Source organism: Pristiophorus japonicus, chromosome 11 (genome assembly GCF_044704955.1).
Source record: "Pristiophorus japonicus isolate sPriJap1 chromosome 11, sPriJap1.hap1, whole genome shotgun sequence".
Taxonomy (NCBI): domain Eukaryota; kingdom Metazoa; phylum Chordata; class Chondrichthyes; family Pristiophoridae; genus Pristiophorus; species Pristiophorus japonicus.
This window is the reverse complement of record NC_091987.1, coordinates 81,222,231-81,244,034: the sequence shown is the minus strand read 5'-3', so window position 1 is coordinate 81,244,034 and position 21,804 is coordinate 81,222,231. Positions and strand designations below refer to the sequence as shown.

The 21,804-nt window shown below is 43.7% G+C and overlaps 1 protein-coding gene across 4 annotated transcripts in view; it reads left to right on the top strand.

Moving 5' to 3' along the window:
- LOC139276113 (HMG box transcription factor BBX) overlaps window positions 1–21,804 on the top strand; it is a 260,196-nt gene that overhangs the window by 110,289 nt on the left and 128,103 nt on the right. The window contains exon 1 of one of the 4 annotated variants that reach the window (XM_070893621.1): window positions 2,223–2,302. The exons of the other annotated variants lie outside the window; for them this stretch is intronic. Coding sequence (XP_070749722.1) covers window positions 2,291–2,302 — 12 coding nt within the window. The 5' untranslated portion in view covers window positions 2,223–2,290. Of the gene's footprint in view, window positions 1–2,222; window positions 2,303–21,804 lie in introns of those variants that run through there. 4 annotated transcript variants of the gene reach the window in all.

The window sequence follows — 21,804 nt, the reverse complement described above, 5'->3', positions numbered from 1 at the left end:
CAGTGTCAAGGCAGACTTGCACTTCTGTCTTTTGTTTTGATTCCTTCTCTTTCTCCGCTCCCGTAATCCTAACATACATTTATTCCCTTCTCATTTGCTTACTCACTTCCATGTAGCAAACTTAAGGGAAGGTGGCGTTGTTCTTCAGGCTGCAAAATAAATTTGAATGCCAGTGGAAAATTCCATACACCATTTCTCCTGTCTGTGACTATGTTCCCAATGTCAGTTCATGGAACCCAGGGCTTCATGTACACAACTAATTGTTGCTTGCATTTTAAATCTGTAGGCACTTATTGGTACCCCAGTACTTTTTGTGCTCTGAGCAGCCATTAAGGATAACACTGGTCTTTATTACAGTTGTTTTAAGTTACCACCTGTTATGTCATCTAATACTTGGAAAAACATCTACCATTGGCGTGTCATAATCAGCCAACAGGAGGCCTATTTTGTTCTGCTATACTGGCAGTGTCTATGTATGTCTCTCTCAGGCTAGCGTGCTTCACTGTCATAAGGCCATCGAGCTGCCGATACTGCCGAGAGATGATCAGACACATCACAATTGAGGCTGGATTAGTGCCTGAGACCTGTGGCTTGGATTGTTGAGCAAAAGATTGTAGTCCCACGCTGTGGGGTTGACCTCTAATTTTGTAATGACAAACATCAAATTAATTTGGAATTTTTTTTTTCAATAATGCAAGTTTTGTTTCTCTTCCCACTGCAAATGCTGCCTTGTCAGTTAGCATGGTTCTTGCAGTGATAGGTCGGTGATTCACAACTGACAGTCCATTGGTTTATATTCTGAATACTCACAATTGCTTGGTTACAGATTAAGAATGAGAAAACTGTCAAGCTGTCAGAAATGCTCCCACTATAAATGAACCGTAAAATACTTTTAATATGGAAACATTCAATTATCACTATTCCCACATTAGCCATTTAAAGCCTACTCTGTATGTCACAGCATGCTAATGACAACATTATGTAAATTCTTCTGGATGTTACTACTGAGGGATTTATAACAGCTAAAGAGCTTTAGACACTGTCAACCCATGTATGATAACTTGAATTTAGCAATCAAACAGCACATACTAAATGTCAAGTTGTTAATTAAATGGTTTAAAACACACTTGAAATCATTTTTGAGGGCTTGGTTTGAGCCCACAAAGCTCTTGTTGCTGTTATTGCCATGTCAAACACCATAGGCCTCTTTTATTAGTCAGTAAGGGTTAAGTATGCCTAATATGTAGGGTTAAGTATGCCTAATATGTACTGCAATTCTTTTTTTTGTCAGTAGCTAAGTTTCTAAGCAGCATAACTTGGGTATTTGCAATTTATATTGTTACGATTTAAATGTTTATTCAGTTGGAATAATATATAATTAAATGCATGTGCTTCAGAGACTGAGCTCCGTGCACCTTTTATGTTTGACTGTTTCAATTTGTTGCAGGCACAATTCATAAAAGTTTTCCACTCCTACCATTCTGCCCCCTTTCACCCCAATCTCTGCAGTTATTTTATATTGTAAAAACAGAGAGAAAAACAACTGTTATTACTTTCACACAGACAGTTGATGGGTTTGCTAGCTTGTAAGCAGATTTTAAAATTCTGGGACATATGTAAAATACTATGTACTAAATTTGACAAGGCATTGGTAAGGCAAAGGAGCGGGAGAGGCATGGCTTGAAAACAAAACCATGATATGCAAATGGAAAAATTAAGCAGTGAGACGTCTATGACCCTAAAGTTGTTGAAGCTGCTGTTCAGACCAGAGGCCTGAAGAGTGATTCGGAAGAAGATGAGATACTAGTGCTAGTTTTGCCATCCTGTATTGGAAACTGGACTACAACATTGTAGTCCCAATTCCCTGACCTGCACTCTCCAACTGTGGTTCCCACTTGGGAGCATGAGATAGCGGAACTTCCTCTACTGTTCCTTAAGTTTGTATTGGAAGAATGGAAAGATCAAAGTCAGAATGGGAAGGGGAATAGAATGGGAAGGGGAATTGAAAGGGAAAGCCGCAGGGATGTCAGGATTATGCTTACCGACAAACTGGAGATGATAGTTGGCAAATCATCATCTGTTTTTTTTGTCTCCCCAGTGTGCAAAGGAGCAGCAAATACAATAGATTACATTGGAGGGGATGCATGCAAATCATTCTCACATGGAAGGAGTGTTTGGGGCCCTGCAAAATTGTAGGAAGAAACCATAGAACAAATGTTACATCAGCATTTTTGTATTTTCACAATTTACGACGGTTAATGTGTTCTAAGATAGTGATGAATCTCCTGTGATGTTGCTCATGGTGAGTTAGGGAAATAATTACTTGAAATGTAGTGCATAAAGTATGAATGGGAAGTCTTACCGACACTCAGCATTTCCTGGTGGGGCAGGAATCTTTTGGCAGGAACAACTGATTTCCTGGTCGATGGTGTTTAGCATGTCATGATTGGTTGAAGGGAATGTCGTCTCTTTTTGTGATCATGCTCAAGGAAACTTTAACGCTGCAAAATTACCTTACATAGACATGAGACTTAAAACATAGCTAGATGACATACATAGATAATGAGCGGTGATCTTATCGAAACGTATAAGATTATGAGGGGGCTTGACAAGGTGGATGCAGAGAGGATGTTTCCACTGATGGGGGAGACAAGAACTAGAGAGCATGACCTTAGAATAAGGGGCCGCCCATTTAAAACAGAGATGAGGAGAAATTTCTTCTCTGAGGGTTGTAAATCTATGGAATTCGCTGCCTCAGAGAGCTCTGGAAGCTGGGACATTGATTTAATTTAAGACAGAAATAAGCAGTTTCTTTCCTTGCCCTACCCCTGCACATCCTTACTCTCACCAACTTACCTTGCAACTCCACCCATTCCTCTCTATCTACATTATCACATCCCTGTCTCACGAGCCACCCCGAACACTCACCGTCATCCTTGTCCAATCATCCCAACTAACAACAAACAAGGGTGTTTTCGCCACTGTTCATGTTAGTTGAAATCTTTAGTTTCAACACTTTGGGCTAGAATTTCCACTTCATTGACAGCAGTTTTCTCAGCAGTACTGCTCGTTTTCAGCGGAAAACCACCCGGCGAAAGTTTCCACTTCATTTTTTTAAAGAGTTCCGCCGGCATTTTCAAAATATCGCTGGGGAGTGGACCGCCCACGTGCACCACCGAAAAAACCGCTGCCGTCCAAGTTTGGGCTCAGCGGTGACCCGTAGGTAAGATCGAAAAAAAACGCCCACAAAAAGCAGTTGGAGCTGGGCGGTAGTTTAGTAGCCCTGCAAAGAAAGGTAAGTTAAAAGGTTTTTTTATAATTCTTTTAAAATTATTTTACAGCGATTAAGTTAAAAAGGGTCTTGAGAATGTTTTCTGATTTTTTTTTTTTGTTTCTTGGAAAAAAATGTTGTGCTTTTTCCCCCCCTCGCTGGGCCCAACCGCAGCCTTGGTCTAAATTTGAGTAATTACCGCCCATTTTGATTAAGAACTGTCCAATTTGCCCAGGATCGTGTTTAACCGCCGAGAATCTTGGTGTAAGATCCATTTTCTCGCCGGGGGATATTTTTTCCCTTTTTTATGCAATTTTTCGCCGGCATTATTTTAAGAATGTTAGCGATCTTTTTGGGCGTCAATCTGAGGATGGCGGGTTTTAGGGAAATTCTAGCCCTTAGCGTTCTTGGGCAGATTTTGTGTGCGCCTTTTGAAGTGGCTCAGTGAGTTACAGTGAATGGTGAGACATGACAGTACCTCCCGCAATAGTGATGAGTGTGAATGAAATGGCTTGGGCATTGTAGGGATGCTTTATGGTGTTGGTGTGGGGTGGTTCCAATCTGGCGCTTCATGTGGCAGCCAGGGTATACAGCGTCAAGTGAAGTAAATTTATCAATGGTGAATCCTGGCCTCCTGGGCAGCAATGTGGTGAGGTGCTGATATCCTGTGCAGCATCAGGTGATTGCAGAGAAGGTTGATGATGTTGGTGTTGCCGGTGTGCCTGGTGATATTAGTGTTGGGGCTGATTGTGGTGGGAGTCTGAGGACCAAGGTGAGATTTTTTTTTTTAAGGGCACTGATGCTGATGGAATTGATGGCAGCTGAAGTTGAGATGACTGAAGCGATCTGTCAATGGTGGAAAGGTTGTTCCAAGGAGGTGACAGTGGATAGAGAGTTTAATCTAAACACTTCCAACCTGCATAAAGCTGAAAAGTGTATTTCAAATCCTGAAGGCTCCAGCTTCTGAGATTGGAAAGTGAACAGCTGTGAAATAGTAGCTTTTATACCACATTTGCAGCTGTCAACTGTTCAGAAGAATGTATACTCATTGAAAACCCATCCTACTTACCCAACGTGATCCCCGAGCGCCGTGAACCTCATCAAAAAGCTGGAAAAACGGTAGGTAGAGGGTAAAATTGTCTTTAATTGGCTCCCCCTCCATTTGGTAACCAACCCGACCGCTGGGAGACTAGCGTGGTGACCGACCCGACCCCTGGGAGACTAGCGTGAGCTCCCGACCCGCTGTAAGTCATTTCCATTTTGACAGCTGACCCGCCCTCTCAGCGCTGGTAAAATTCCGGCCCTGACTTCTGGTTTGGTAGTCCAGTACCGTAACCACTAAGCTGCCATAGTTAGTGTTCTACTTGTTTACTTTCTAACCGATAGCAAAATACAAGTAAGACTTAAGATCTCGCATCTAGATAACCAAGCATGCCCTGTTTATTGGATTATTTTCCCTCGCCCTTCAGCTCTAAAATTTCTTGCACCACAAATGACTAAGTGCAAGATGATAGTACGATAAAGTCAATGGGTAATCTAGGACCTTGGTGAATGACAAGACCAACAGTCCATCTGCTTAATGATTGAAATTTAAAGTTAGAGAGAGAAACGGGAACAACAGAGAAGGAATGAGAGCCAAATTAGATAGAGAAAGAGAAATGGAGAGGGGAAGAAAGATATTGGATTAAGAGAGAGAAAAAAGAGACAGAAAGGAAAAGTAAGATTTTTTTTCCAAAATCTATGGGAACAATTTACTACCTTCAGGAATGAGACTCCAAAGTTTAAATTATTCCCTTTCTGGGGTGGAAAGGTTGAGTGACATTGCAGAAACATAAATCTCGTCATTAAAAGGGTCCTTACCAATGTTCCCTCTTATTTTTTTTGGATGCACGGCCCCTTTAAGAGGCTGCAAGGCCCATTCACAGTTTTGAGCAAGTGTGAAACTTCACATTGGAAAAAAACAGTCCCGGGCTGTGCGGGAGCGACAGAGAGCTGCACTTAGAAGGTTGCTCCTTACATCGTTGCATACCATCCCTAACTTTCTGCGACGAGTTTAAGTAATTTTAACAGCACAAATGCAGCAAATGAAACTCATGAGGAGGTTGACGGCGAGCTCCTGTTTTTGCGAGGCTAATGGGCGAAGCGGCGCAAATTGTCCAAGAATTTGTGGCAATTCACAACTCAGTGTATCTCTTCCTCGCTAAAAATTGCTGGGATATTTACACACAAATAACAGCGTGTGCATTTAACTGGGCCATGAAGTCTTGTATTGGGTGTAGAAATGGGTTCTGACTGCACCATTCTGTGGTAACCATGGCTTGTGATGTTAGGTATGGCTAGTTGGTCTTTCAAGGCCTTGAATAAAATGCCACGTGCTATGTTCATGACAAAGTTTAGGGCATATGGAGGCAAGGCCAGGAGATGAATGGATAGCAAATTGGCTAAAAAATAGAGAGTAAGGGTAAAGTGTACCTGTTCAGATTGGAGGAAGGCAGAAAGCAGTGTTCCACAAGGATCAGTGCTGGGACCACTGTTATGAATGATTTGGACTTAGGAATAAGTAACTTTAATCAAGATTTGTAAATGATACCAAACTGCAGGGGGAGAGGGGCAGAGGGCAGGTGTAGATAACACTGAGGAAGGATGCAACATAATACAAGAAGACATTAGAAAACCTGAAGACTGGGCAGTTAAGCGGCAAATGAACTTTAACATAGGGTGATGCACTTTAGTAGGAAAAACAGAAACATCATCCACACCTTTAGAAAATAAGCTTAATGGGGTAGAAGAGCAAAGGGATCCAGGGCTACAGGTGAACAAATCGTTAAAAGCAGCATCGCAGGTCAGCAAAGCAGTTAAAATGTTAACAAAGCACTGGGATTTATTTCCAGGGTTATAGAATTCAAATGTTATGAAGTTATGCAGAACTTGAATAGGACCCTGGACAGGGCACACTTAAGAGTATTGTGTACAGTTCCGGACTCCATACTATTACTTAGTATGGCTGATGTAGAGCAACAACTATTATTTTTACCTTTTTAGGTGGTTAAGCCAGGTAATTGCATAAGGCATAGCGGAGTGTGTTGCTGTGATTTGTATCCGTGAATCGGGCATTGAGTCATTACATGTGCCATGGTCTGTTCTGGGTGACGACAGTCGCACACCGGAGAGATTTTAATTCTCCATTTTGTGCATCAAGTATCTGCATCTACCATAGCTTGTGCAGATGTGGCTTACTATAAAAAGGTCATAGAAGCACTGGAGAAAATGCAAAAATGATTTACAAAATTGGTACCAGAACTTGAGAGATTACAGTTATCGGGACAGATTGAACAGGTTGGGGCTTATTTCTTTAGAAAAGAAAAGACTTCGAGGAGACCTGAGAGAAGTTTAATAAAATTATCAATGAGGTGGACAGGATAGATGTGGAGAGAATGTTTCCACTCGTGGGCGAATCCAAAACTAGGGGCCATAACACAAGATAGTTACTAATAAATCCAATAGCGAAATAAGAAGACATTTCTTTACTCAGGGAATGATTAGAATGTGGAACTTGTTACCATAGGAAGTGGTTGAGGCTTTCAGAAGGAAACTAGATGAGTACATGAGAGAAAAGGGACTAGAAAGATGGACACAACTATTTGTACTAATAAAATGGCTGCTGTGTCTCTGGCTCTCCATTATCACATGACCTGTTGCTTATTGGTCCCCTTGGAGGATAAGCCACACCCTGAAGTTTCTCTTAAATGGAACCGTCCAGCCCCAAGTTCTGGCTGATTTTTGCAAATTGTAATTTGACCCATTCTGACTTCTGAAGCCATAGAGGACAGATCTCGAACAACCCAGCAAAAGCCTCCCAAGTGCCAGCCGATGTCCCTTACCCCAGTGCAAGTGCATCCCTCCATCAGCCAAAGTCCCTTACAAGTGCATGACCTTACCCCCCCTGCCCCCACCCCGGCCATAGATGGGGCATTGCGTGCGGATTGTTAACAGGTTTATTGGGTATGAAGTGAATAGTGTCGTGACTTCTGGATTTCATCCACTCCAACAATGTCCCTTGTAACACATGCACTGAGCTTTCCGAGAAATCGGGTGTGGGTGTAAAGGGGGTTGGAAGAACGTGATCCGTCTTCCCTGAGTTCCCTCTCTCCCATCCGATTTCCCCCCCCCCCAGGTCTCCTCTACCCCCTCCCCCCACAGGCGCTCTCTCTCGCGCTTTCTCTCTCTCTCTCTCTCTCTCTCTCTCTCTCTCTCTCTCTCTCTCTCTCTCTCTCTCTCTCTCTACCCCCACACGAGGCTCTCACTCTCTTTCCCATCCCCCCAACCAGGTGTGCACGTGCTCGCTCTCTCTTTCTCTTCCCCCCCGCCCCCCCCCCCCCCAAACCAGGCGCTCGCTCTCTCTCGCTCTCTCTCTCTCTCTCTCTCTCTCTCTCTCTCTCTCTCTCTCTCTCTCTCTCTCCTCCCTCCCGCCAAACCAGGCTCCCTCTTTCTTCCTTCCTCCCCGCCCAATATCCCAGTAACACATTAGCTACCAAGCTTTTGGAGAAGTTTAAGCATTCATACTGTACATGGAACAATGGAAAGCTGGTGGTCACCCTGCCTTAAAGCAGAGAGTTGGGATAAATGGGTCCTTTTCAGGTTGGAAATCGGTGGTTAGTGGTGTGCCACAGGGATCGGTGCTGGGACCACAACTGTTTACAATTTACATAGATGACCTGAAAGAGGGGACAGGGTATAGTGTAACAAAATTTGCAGATGACACAAAGATTAGTGGGAAAGCGGGTTGTGTAGAGGACACAGAGGCTGCAAAGAGATTTAGATAGGTTAAGCGAATGGGCTAAGGTTTGGCAGATGGAATACAATGTCAGAAAATGTGAGGTCATCCACCTTGGGGGGAAAAAAAAACAGTAAAAGAAAATATTATTTGAATGGGGAGAAATTACAACATGCTGCGGTGCAGAGGGACCTGGGGACTTGTGCATGAATCCCAAAAAGTTAGTTTGCAGGTGCAGCAGGTAATCAGGAAGGCAAATGGAATGTTGGCCATCATTGCGAGTGGGATGGAGTACAAAAGCAGGGAGGTCTTGCTGCAACTGTATAGGGTATTGGTGAGGCCGCACCTGGAGTACTGCATGCAGTTTGGTCACCTTACTTAAGGAAGGATATACGAGGTTTGGAGGGGGTACAGAGACGATTCACTAGGCTGATTCCGGAGATGAGGGGGTTACCTTATGATGATAGATTGAGTAGACTGGGTCTTTACTCGTTGGAGTTCAGAAGGATGAGGGGTGATCTTATAGAAACATTTAAAATAATGAAAGGGATAGACAAGATAGAGGCAGAGAGGTTGTTTCCAATGGTCGGGGAGACTAGAACTAGGGGACACAGCCTCAAAATACGGGGGAGCCAATTTAAAACCGAGTTGAGAAGGAATTTCTTCTCCCAGAGGGTTGTGAATCTGTGGAATTCTCTGCCCAAGGAAGCAGTTGAGGCTAGCTCATTAAATGTATTCAAATCACAGATAGATTTTTAACCAATAAGGGAATTAAGGGTTATGGGGAGCGGGCGGGTAAGTGGAGCTGAGTCCACGGCCAGATCAGCCATGATCTTGTTGAATGGCGGAGCAGGCTCGAGGGGCTAGATGGCCTACTCCTGTTCCTAATTCTTATGTTCTTATGTTCTTATTACAATTGAGCTAGGCTAAAATAAGCTGAGAAAAAAAAATTATTCTACCAAAATGAATGAACCTTTTCAGAAATGTTTCATTTTCATAAAATGCTCTTTGCTTTTCAGATCTGTGCACAATGCATGCCAGTTTTAACTATTTAAAGGTTTTAAGTTTATGGGAATTTGTAGAAACTAATGCATTCTGCTCTCAAAATGTAGAAATCTAATGTTTTTCATCAATAAAGAATTTCAATTGGAAAATAAAATCAGTTCACTGATGCCTGAAATGCTGTGATAGTTTCTGTTTCTCATAGAATCAGAATCATCAGTCAGAGCACAGAACCAGTCCATTTGACCCATCCAGTCTACACTGGTGTTTTCCTTCATGTGGGCCATTATGTAATCTCACTCTCCTTGCTCATGATGCCCTTCAATACTCCTCTTGTTCGAGCACCTATCTTAAACAGAATTCAGGGCCTATTCTTCAACAGAGGTTTGTGGCACAGTCTTCCAAATTCTGATCTTGATGTGATCAATTGTTGTCTAACTTAAAAAAAATTATTTTTGTTATCATCTTAAATTTGTATTCTTTTGTTACTGTCTCCCTGAACAATGGATGAAAGAGAAAAGACAAGTTAATATTTGAGGTTTATATCCTTCATCAGAACTGAAAACTAAAATGTAAACAAGTATTTTGGAAAGTTTCAAAAAAATTGAGAGAAAAAGGGGAGTGGGGAACAATTGATGCTACAAAGGAGTTCATGGCTTGTGTGGCCTAAATGGGTGATTGGCTGGAAACTGTTAGGTAATATAAAGGATCCTTGGTGAAACAATGGCGAAACATTAAAGGATCAAAAATGATAATTAGCTGAAGGTAAAAAGACATGGGAGATGTCCACATAAACAAATTGATAGGAGAATGGAAGAAGAAAAAAACCCCTGCTAATGCAGAAGGTTTGCAATGAAAACAGAAGCTGCTGGCAAAAAAGAGAAAGGATAGGTTAATACCACAGACAGAGGTAGACGCCTCCTAATGGCACTGTGCTCTGACTTCAAAAATCAATCTTCCCGTCCTGTGAACAATGACAGGCCCACTCGCACCACCAGCATCCATTGTTGTAAAGAGTGTAGCTGGGGTCTGAAGTGACTAAAGTCAATTTTCAGACTATACTGCTGCAGTACCCAGGAAAAAGCTATTAAATATTGTTCTTGAAGCTTGTGTGGTTTCTGGTTGGAACAGTGGAGGAGGCTAAAGATGGAGGCGTGACCAGAGTGGGAATGGTACAGGAAATTGAATTTGCATGCTGTAGGGAGAGCAGGGTTAAACTTGCGAAAAGAACAAGGGTGTTCAAGGCAATTGCTTGATCTGCTTTTGGTGTCTCCAGTGTAGAGGAGACCATACAGTGGGCAGCAAATGCAGTATACCAGATTGAGGAAGTACACACAAATTGATCCCTCATGGTTCTTCCAAGGGACTGTTCCCTCCTGGATATGGTTGTTCATTCTTCTACCATCTTACTTTAAGCTATCCTTCTTTTGTAACCACAACAAATGTAACATTGTTGTTGCCAATTTAAGTGTATCTAAGGGTTAAGTCATGGCAGGAGAGCTCGGTCACGTGATATGCTCCTCCTGTACCATGTGGGAACCCAGGGACACTTCCGGTGTCCCTGACGACTACGTGTGCGGGAAGTGTATCCGCCTCCAGCTCCTGACGGTCTGCGTTGCGGAATTGGAGCTGAGGGTGGATTCACTCTGGAGCATCCACGATGCTGAGAATGACGTGAGTAGCACGTGTAGCGAGCTGGTCTTACCACAGGTGAAGGGTCCACAGCCAGCTAGGGAATGGAAGACCAGCAGGAAGAGCAGTGCAAGGAAGGTAGTGCAGGGGTCCCCTGCGGTCATCCCCCTGCAAAACAGATATACCGTTTTGAGTACTGTTGAGGAGGATGACTCATCAGGGGAGGGCAGCAGCAGCCAAGTTCATGGCACCGTGGCTGGCTCTGCTGCACAGGAGGGCAGGAAAAAGAGTGGAAGAGCGATAGTGATAGGGGATTTGATTGTAAGGGGAATAGATAGGCGTTTCTGCGGCCGCAACCGAGACTCCAGGATGCCTCCTTGGTGCAAGGGTCAAGGATGTCTCGGAGTGGGTGCAGGACATTCTGAAAAGAGAGGGTGAACAGCCAGTTGTCGTGGTGCACATTGGTACCAACGATATAGGTAAAAAAAGGGATGAGGCCCCACAAGACGAATTTAAGAAGCGAGGAGCTAAATTAAAATGTAGGAACTCAAAAGTAGTAATCTCAGGATTGCTACCAGTGCCACGTGCTAATCAGAGTAGGAATCGCAGGATAGCTCAGATGAATACGTGGCTTGAGTAGTGGTGCAGCAGGGAGGGATTCAAATTCCTGGGGCATTGGAACCGGTTCTGGGGGAGGTGGGACCAGTACAAACCGGACGGTCTGCACCTGGGCAGGACCGGAACCAATGTCCTAGGGGGAGTGTTTGCTCGTGCTGTTGGGGAGGAGTTAAACTAATATGGCAGGGGGATGGGAACCAATGCAGGAAGACAGAGGGAAACAAAAAGGAGACAAAAGCAAAAGACAGAAAGGAGATGAGTAAAAGTGGAGGGCAAAGAAACCCAAGGCAAGAAACAAAAAGGGCCACTGAATATTATAAAGGGGCTGCAGGTGGGGTCAAAACTAAAAATCATGGTTTAAAAAGTAGTATTAAAACACTCTACCTAAACGCACGCAGTATTCGAAATAAAGTAAATGAGTTGACGGCACAAATCATTACAAATGGGTCTGATTTGGTGGCCATTACAGAAACGTGGTTGCAGGGTGGCCAAGACTGGAAATTAAACATACAGGGGTATTTGACGATTCGGAAAGATAGACAAGAAGGGAAAGGAGGTGGGGTAGCTCTGTTAATAAAGGATATCAGGGCAGTTGTGAGAGACGATATTGGCTCTAATGAACAAAATGTTGAATCATTGTGGGTGGAGATTAGAGATAGTAAGGGGAAAAAGTCACTGGTGGGTGTAGTTTATAGGCCCCCAAATAATAACTTCACGGTGGGGAGGGCAAAAATCAAGGGAATAATGGAGGCATGTGAAAAAGGAACGGCAGTAATCATGGGATTTTAACCTACATATCGATTGGTCAAATTAAATCGCATGGGGTAGCCTGGAGGAGGAATTCATAGAATGCATACGGGATTGTTTCTTAGAACAGTATGTTACAGAACCTACAAGGGAGCAAGCTATCTTAAATCTGGTCTTGTGTAATGAGGCAGGAATAATAAACGATCTCCTAGTAAAAGATCCTCTCGGAATGAGTGATCACAGTATGGTTGAATTTGTAATACAGATTGAGGATGAGGAAGTAGTGTCTCAAACGAGCGTACTATGCTTAAACTAAGGGGACTACAGTGGGATGAGGGCAGAGTTGGCTAAAGTAGACTGGAAACACAGACTAAACGGTGGCACAATTGAGGAACAGTGGAGCACTTTTAAGGAGCTCTTTCATAGTGCTCAACAAAAATATATTCCAGTGAAAAAGAAGGGCGGTAAGAGAAGGGATAACCAGCCGTGGATAACCAAGGAAATAAAGGAGAGTATCAAATTAAAAACCAATGCGTATAAGGTGGCCAAGGTTAGTGGGAAAATAGAAGATTGGGAAAATTTTAAACGACAACAAAGAATGACTAAAAAAGCAATAAAGAAAGGAAAGATAGATTACGAAGGTAAACTTGCGCAAAACATAAAAACAGATAGTAAAAGCTTTTACAGATATATAAAACAGAAAAGAGTGACTAAAGTAAATGTTGGTCCCTTAGAAGATGAGAAGGGGGATTTAATAATGGGAAATGTGGAAATGGCTGAGACCTTAAACAATTATTTTGCTTCGGTCTTCACAGTGGAAGACACAAAAACCATGCCAAAAATTGCTGGTCACAGGAATGTGGGAAGGGAGGACCTTGAGACAATCACTATCAGTAGCGGGGTAGTGCTGGACAGGCTAATGGGACTCAAGGTAGACAAGTCACCTGGTCCTGATGAAATGCATCCCAGGGTATTAAAAGAGATGGCGGAAGGTTATAGCAGATGCATTCGTTATAATCTACCAAAATTCTCTGGACTCTGTTGAGCTACCAGCGGATTGGAAAGCAGCTAATGTAACGCCTCTGTTTAAAAAAGGAGGCAGACAAAAGGCAGGTAACTTATAGGCCGGTTAGTTTAACATCTGTAGTGGGGAAAATGCTTGAAACTATCATTAAGGAAGAAATAGCGGGACATCTAGATAGGAATAGTGCAATCAAGCAGACGCAACATGGATTCATGAAGAGGAAATCATGTTTAACTAATTTACTGGAATTCTTTGAGGATATAACGAGCATGGTGGATAGAGGTGTACCGATGGATGTGGTGTATTTAGATTTCCAAAAGGCATTCGATAAGGTGCCACACAAAAGGTTACTGCAGAAGATAGAGGTACGCGTAGTCAGAGGAAATGTTTTAGCATGAATAGAGAATTGGCTGGCTAACAGAAAGCAGTGAGTCGGGATAAATGGGTCCTTTTCGGGTTGGAAATCGGTGGTTCGTGGTGTGCCACAGGGATCGGTGCTGGGACCACAACTGTTTACAATATACATAGATGACCTGGAAGAGGGGACAGAGTGTACTGTAACAAAATTTGCAGATGACACAAAGATTAGTGGAAAGCGTGTTGTGTAGAGGACACAGAAAGGCTGCAAAGAGATTTAGATAGGTTAAGCGAATGGGCTAAGGTTTGGCAGATGGAATACAATGTCGGAAAGTGTGAGGTCATTCACCTCGGGGGGGGGGGAAAAAACAGTAAAAGGGAATATTATTTGAATGGGGAGAAATTACAACATGCTGCGGTGCAGAGGGACCTGGGGGTCCTTGTGCATGAAACTCTTAAAGTTAGTTTGCAGGTGCAGCAGGTAATCAGGAAGGCGAATGGAATGTTGGCCTTCATTGCGAGAGGGATGGAGTACAAAAGCAGGGAGGTCCTTCTGCAACTGTATAGGGTATTGGTGAGGCCGCACCTGGAGTACTGCGTGCAGTTTTGGTCACCTTACTTCAGGAAGGATATACTAGCTTTGGAGAGGGGGTACAGAGTCGATTCACGAGGCTGATTCCAGAGATGAGGGGGTTACCTTATGATGATAGATTGAGTAGACTGGGTCTTTACTCGTTGGAGTTCAGAAGGATGAGGGGTGATCTTATAGAAATATTTAAAATAATGAAAGGGACAGACAAGATAGAGGCAGAGAGGTTGTTTCCACTGGTCGGGGAGACTAGAACTAGGGGGCACAACCTCAAAATACGGGGGAGCCAATTTAAAACCGAGTTGAGAAGGAATTTCTTCTCCCAAAGGGTTGTGAATCTGTGGAATTCTCTGCCCAAGGAAGCAGTTGAGGCTAGCTCATTGAATGTATTCAAGTCACAGATCGATAGATTTTTAACCAATAAGGGAATTAAGGGTTACGGGGAGCGGGCGGGTAAGTGGAGCTGCGTCCACGGCCAGATCAGCCATGATCTTGTTGAATGGCGGAGCAGGCTTGAGGGGCTAGATAGTCTACTCCTGTTCCTAATTCTTCTGTTTTTTTAGGTAACACCTGTCCTTTTAACTCCTCTACTAGTATCGAGGGCCCCAAATGTGAAACCCGTTCTGTAAGACAGCCATTTACATATACTTCCATCAGTCTAGTACAGGTTGAACCTCCTTTATCCGGGACTCCCTTATTCGGCACCACCCCTCATCCGACACCATTCCCGGCCGCTTCGACATGAACAAATTGAAGTCCTTCCTTGCTGCCGACTCCCGCAATCGCTGGCCTGACCCCGCGATACACACCCCCTTCCCCCCCCCCCCCACCCCCCACCCCGCCAACGATCTCTCTGCCACACTCTTAGCCCTTAGCCAGTCAGCCCCGATATCCCCTTGCTCAGTACCTGTACCATCCAATTTAACGTGACCTCCCCTCGTCCGGCAAAATCCCTTATTCGGATGGAAATGGATTAGCATGTTTGCCAAAGTCGTCTTCTGCCCAGATTGAAAGGAAGCTGCCATACTGCAACAAGAAGCAGTCGTCCATGCTATGGGGACAGCAGCAAGATCCATGGCTTTTCCTCAGGTGGCCGAAGGCTACACTGGCACACTGGAGGCGGTGTTGAATCTCGTCGTCAATGTCTGCTCTTGTTGATAAGAGGCTCCCGAGGTATGGGAAATGGTCCACGTTGTCCAGGGCTGTGTCGTGGATCTTGATGTCTGGGGGGGGCAGTGCTGTGCGGCGAGGACAGGCAGGTGGAGGATCTTTGTCTTACGGATGTTTAGCGTAAGGCCCATGCTTTCGTATGCCTCAGTAAATACATCGACTCTGTCCTGGAGTTCAGCCTCTATGTGCACAGATGCAGGCGTCGTCTGCGTACTGTAGCTCGATGACAGAGGTTGGGATGGTCTTGGACCTGGCCTGGAGACGGCGAAGGTTGAACAGCTTCCCACTGGTTCTGTAGTTTAGTTCCACTCCAACGGGGAGCTTGTTGACCATGAGGTGGAGCATGGCAGCGAGGAAGATTGAGAAGAGGGTTGGGCGATGACGCAGCCCTGTTTGACCCAGGTCCAGACTTGGATTGGGTCTGTAATGGATCCGTTGGTAAGGATCACGGCCTGCACGACGTTGTGGAGCAGACGGGGGATGCTGATGAACTTTTGAGGGCATGCGAAAAGAAAAATGTGTTTGAAGACCAGGCCCTCAAAACTGCCACCAAGCTCATGGTCTACAGGGCTGTAGTAATACCCACCCTCCTGTATGGCTCAGAGACATGGACCATGTGCAGTCGACACTTCAAGTCGCTGGAGAAATACCACCAACAATGTCGCTGCAAGATCCTACAAATCCCCTGGGAGGACAGACACACCAACATTAACATCCTCAAACAGGCCAACATCCCCAGCATTGAAGCACTGACCATACTTGATCAGCTCCGCTGGGCAGGCCACATTGTTCACATGCCAGACACGAGACTCCCAAAGCAAGCGCTCTACTCTGAACTCCTTCATGACAAACGAGCCAAAGATGGGCAAAGGAAACGTTTACAAGGAAACCCTCAAAGCCTCCCTGATAAAGCACAACATCCTCACTGACACCTGGGAGTCCCTGGCCAAAGACCGTCCTAAGTGGAGGAAGTGCATCCGGGAGGGCACTGAGCACCTCGAGTCTCATCGAGAGCATGCAGAAACCAAGCGCAGACAGCGGAAGGAGCGTGCGGCAAACCAGACTCCCCACCCACCCTTTCCCTCAATGACTGTCTGTCTCACCTGTGACAGGGACTGTGACTCTCGTATTGAATTGTTCAGCCATCTAAGAACTCATTTTAAGAGTGGAAGCAAGTCTTCCTCGATTCCGAGGGACTGCCTATGATGGTGATGATGGCTTTTGTGCATATCTCCTTGCAGTTTGGCATAACTACATTCCGCATGTCACTCGTGGGAGCTACATCAGTGGCGATTTCAACAACCCTTTGACAGGGAATGTATTCTTAGGGGATAGATCGAGGAATTGTTGGAATTTTTTAAAGAAAATCGGCAGAACAAGCACAGAACCCTTTTTAATAGCCCATTGTTTTGTCAATTGATTGCATTAAAGTCTAGTTCAACCAAAGTGTTTATTTTTGCAGCCTTTTGAGTGATGAACATCCCCATTATTTATGTCTAAAGTCCATGCTAGGGATTCTTCTGTGCATTTGCACTACCTCGGGTCTTTTATTAATGCCTTGCTGGTCATTCCTGTTCTGCCTTGGACCCCGTATATGGGATCTCTGCTGGAGAATGTGGACATATGTGGAAGTGTCATTGCAAATGATGAATATATATTAATGTACAAGGTATAAGAAAATCGGGAAATTAGAATCATTCATTAAAGTAGGAAATCATAACATAATAGGAGTAACTAAAAAGTGGCTGCAGTTGGGTCAAGATTGACAATTACATATGCCTGGGTATAAGGTTTTGTGGAGAGATAGCAGGGAAGAGAGGGTAGTTATATTAATTTGATATAATACCATAGTACTAGAGTGTACGGATTTAAATAGATAACTAATCCAAACTGGTTCCCTTTGGATTGAAAATATTAAATTTGAAGTGTTGGGAGGATTGGTCGCCAAAAAAGGTCAGTGAGAAAGAGGTGTTGTGCAAACTGGACTTGCTGTGGGATAGGATACAGACAGCAGAGTTTTGGATGAGCTGAAGTTTACGGATGTTTGGGGAAGGGAGGTCGGACAGGAAAGTGTTGGAATCGTTGGGTGAGGAGGTGGCAAAGGCATGGATGAGGGTTTCAATGGAAGATATACTGAGGTAGGGGCAGAGCTGGGTAACATTGAGGTGGAAGAGGATACTGGGTTGGAAGCTCAGCTCAAGGCCGACATTGTGGCAAGGATGACATTGTGGCAAGGATATGGAGTTTCCTGCAGGGGCCATAAACGATGCAGGGGAAAATTTCAGCTAATTCAGGCTGGATGTCGCACAGCACAGTAAGTGGAAATGTTGAGGGAGGTAGAGCTGGGTGTCATCTGTGTACAAATAGAAGCTGACCCCACGTCTGCAGATGATATTGCCAAGGGGCAGCATGTAGATCAGGAAGAGGATAGGACCAAGGGTAGATGTTTGGAGGACTCCAAGGTAATGGTGCTCTGAATCTCTCCCTAAACTCCATCACATTTAGACTTTTTGACCAAGCGTCTAGCTCCATGACCTAACTAACCTTGGCGTGAATTCCATTTTGGTTTTCCTCTGCAGAGCAACTTTGGATATTTTTCTCGAAGGGCTAGAATTTCCATAAAATTCGCCACTGCCGCATAGCTGCCCAAAAAAACTATAAGATTATTAAATTAACTCTGGCAAAAAATTGCACAAAAAAAGGAAAAAATTCCACTCAGCGAGAAAAATGGGTCTTACATGCACATTCTTGGCGGAAAACGCGATCCTGGGCAAAATGATAAGATGCTTAATCAAATTGGGCGGTACTTAATCAAATTTAGTCTGAGGCTGCGGGTTGGGCCTAGGGAGGGCGGGGGGGAGGGGGGGGGGCGTGGTTAAACATACTCAATATTTTTTCCAATAAATAAAAAATCAGAAAACATTCTCAGGACTCTTTTCCACTTAATCGCTGTAAAATCATTTTAAAAGAATTATAAAAAAAAGCGCTTTAACTTACCTTTTTTTTTTCAACAGAGCTACTTGCCTACCACTGCTTTCTTGTGGGCGGTTTTTTTCTACGCACCTACAGGTCACAGCTGAGACCAAACTTGGGCGGTAGCGTTTTTTTCCGGCGGTGCACGCCGGCGGCCTGCTCCCCAGCGGTATTACGAAGCCGCCGACGGAACAATATAAATGCAAGTTGTACAGAGAGGGGAGATTCCTCAGAGTCTGACACGTCTGAACCATCCCTGGTGGTAGATACGTTGATCATTGTCTGCAAGTATCTGCTTATAACACAAAAAGGAAAACCTTGCTGTATTGGCCTTCTAAGCACAACGTGCTTATACAGGTTCGACCTCCCGAATCCGGCAACCTCGAGGCCGAGCTGGTTTTTGTATTTTTCCGGACTTTGGAACGTCTTTCTGACGTCATGAATCCGGAATCACCCAAGCCCAGGTTCGGGTATTTCCGGATTTCAGAACTTCAAAGGTGGGTGGTGGTGGGGGGCTTGCTGAGGAGCTGTTTGGGTCGCCGGCCCCGTCGATGAGGTCGTTGGGTGGGGCCAAGCCGCCGAGGAAGTGTTCGGGCAGGCCCCCGCTGCTGAGGACTTGATCGGGCAGGGCCCACCGCCGAGGAAATGTTCGGGCGGGGCCCTGCCACTGAGCAGGAGTTCCTTGTCTGGCCCGAGGTAGATGGGGTCGGGCAGCTGAGGTAAAGGGGAGGGAGGGGGGCCGGAGCGAAGTCTGGGCAGGTGAAGTCGGGCCGGGGCAAAGTCGGTTTGCCGAGGTGGGGGCGGTGGGGGCGGCGGGGGGGAGTCCGGATATCGGAACACTTTACGGTTTCCGGATGACCCCGCCACGGATCGGCCTGGTGTCCGGATTCAAGAACCTTCTGGATTCCGGAACTCTGGATTTTGGAGGTCGAACTTGCATAACCTTTTACCACATCACTCAGATACGTCTGAAAGCATGAAGTAAAATACTTTGAAGTACAATGACTCTTAGAGCTAACCAACTTAGATTACCTTATATCTCGTGATGCCCCACATATTCTGGAGTATCTCTACTGAAGATTGATTTACTATTTAGTATTATTTGGATTTATGATGCAACAATTTCAATTTTTCATAATCTATTTGCATTTGGTTCATTAGAGGGGATCATCGCCTTGGTTGGTGCCTTGCTGAGAAATGTTCATGTTAATGTACCTACCATTAGAACTGCTTTAAATGTATAAATTTACATTTCTTGCAGAGATATTTGCTGCTTACAGACTTGGGAAGCTACAAGCCCTTATTGTAGATAATCCATTTGGCTATATGCAGCTTAGTCAGTGTGTAACTTTGGGCCCTTGCACTATAGGAAACAAATAAGGTGTCAAGATTGCCTAAATTCTCTTGAATGAGAAACTTAATAACTTAGGGTTGTGTGTAGATTTACATCGTGGAAGCGATGTTCCAATTCTGACTTGTGGGGTAATATATTTGATTTGGCATTCGACAATAAGGACTCATCCAGGATTTTACCTGCAGCAGCTTCGAAGTTTTATTTGAGTTAAAAAATGGTCCCGTTTTATCCGCTGCCAGGTAAATCAGAACTGGAGCATTGTTTCTGCTATGTAAGTGCAACATTTCTGAGGTATTGTTCAGAATTTGAAAATGTGCACTTCGTTATTGTTCCTTCCAAGTGTCAGCCTTGGCTCTGTGATAATACTCTAGCCTGAGTCAGAGCTTCATGGGTTCAAGCCCCACACCAGAGCTGAGCACATCATCTATGCATCCACTCGTGGGGATGATGAGAGCACCTGTGCTTTATTTTGTTTATACAGGTACTGGGAATCTGAAAACAGGGATTGTTTACAGAAAGATTTCTTGATGGTAGGTGCGAATGAATATTGAAAGAGATATTCATTTCATATTAGCACTTAATATATTTGTTCTACTCAAGACTATTGCATGTGCCCAAGTAGATTCACAATGATTTTTTTAGTTTATGTTTGATATTTTATGTTTTTCTTGGTGATTTTCAAAACATTCCAGTGAGCATGTATTCTATATTGATCTGAAATTTTTGTTTTGAAGTCTGTATACTGAACTAGAATCAGTTTTCTAGAGTCTGCAACATTTAATTTAATTGAGCTCAGAGACAACTTTGTCACTCTTAGACTTGTTAATTTATTGAATGGACTGATTTTGAGTACTGATTAAGGTATTTAGAAAGAAATAAGACAGATTCTGGATTCAGCAGTCAGTAGAGGGGGTATGTGTGAGATATAACATTTTCAGTAATAGTCCCCACATGAAGCTGACTGGGCCTTTTATCATTGCTGCGTTCTTATGAAATTGAAGTGCCTATTCTATTCTGTGAAATGTTGTTTAGTTCTCGTTATTACTTATAACCTCATTAATGGAAACAAAGATTGAATTACGGATGTGTTGAAAAGTTAAATCATTGAGTTGTTATTGGTCTACATAAGTCACCAAAGTGTCTCAGAGGGAAAAAAGCTGAATATTTTAAATCCAACACGTATTGGAATTGGGGCTTGAGTAAATACTGCAATCCTGCTGGTAGTGTTGCTGAAAACAGAGACCTCCAACAGCTCAACTCTGCCACTAACAGGAACTTAAAGGTACTGGGGTCCGCTTTTTAAAAAAAAGAGAAACCTACTATAGGAAGTGTTAGTATAGCTTGAACCCAGGAACTTCTGACTCAGGTGACTGAAGACAATTGTAACAATGAGAAGTGCCTCATACATTTGACTCTGGTGTTTGACTTGGAGAAATTATAAGGCAGGATCATAGAGCTCAAGTTAAATTTATATGCATCAAATTTGCCTGCACATCAGTCAGTGGTCACTGCACTCCAAAAATAACTGAAGTGCTTTGAGTGTTTCATTTTGATAAAGTGCTGTATAATATTTTTTTAGATTATTATTGAATTATAAATTACTAACAAACTTCAGTTTTGCCAACTTATGGATCCTGTATCCCCTACTAAAATTGCAGAGTTCAGAATTTATAATCTTGGTATGGAGGGGAGGGCATTTGAATTTTTTGCTACTTTTGTGTTGCCCCTTTGTCTTGTCAAAGGTTGAATCTTGTCTGCAATTCTTGCATTCTCTGTTGCAAACCACTATATTCTGCAGAACAATCGATATGAAAGGGGGCAATATAATATCAGCAGGAAGATTTCTGGTACAAAATTAAGCTTCTTGAATGCTAGATTCGAACAAGTGCATTGAATAGTTGTCAGAAAATCAAAATCTTTAAAATTGGTGACATTTGCTCCCTGCAAAAGATAAATATCTTGCAGTCCGAAGAAAAACGAGAGTGAACTGTGAAGCACGTTTTATTACATGGTTATAAGGGAAATATCATTGTATGACAATTCAGCTATGTTGGATCTTTCATTTCTTATGCATGTTGCCTATGATGTACCTATTTTGACTAAATAGGTCTTGTATCTCATGGACCCTTCATATTTTATGCTAATTTGGAAGCTGTGCTCTGTGGTGCAGTTTATGTTCTTCCAAGACAGTAAAGTGATTCTTTATAAACTCTTAAGTTCTAGTTGATCGAATGACCTGGGAATCTCTGGTTCTTATCAACAACAATTTATATTTATGTTGTGCCTTTAACGT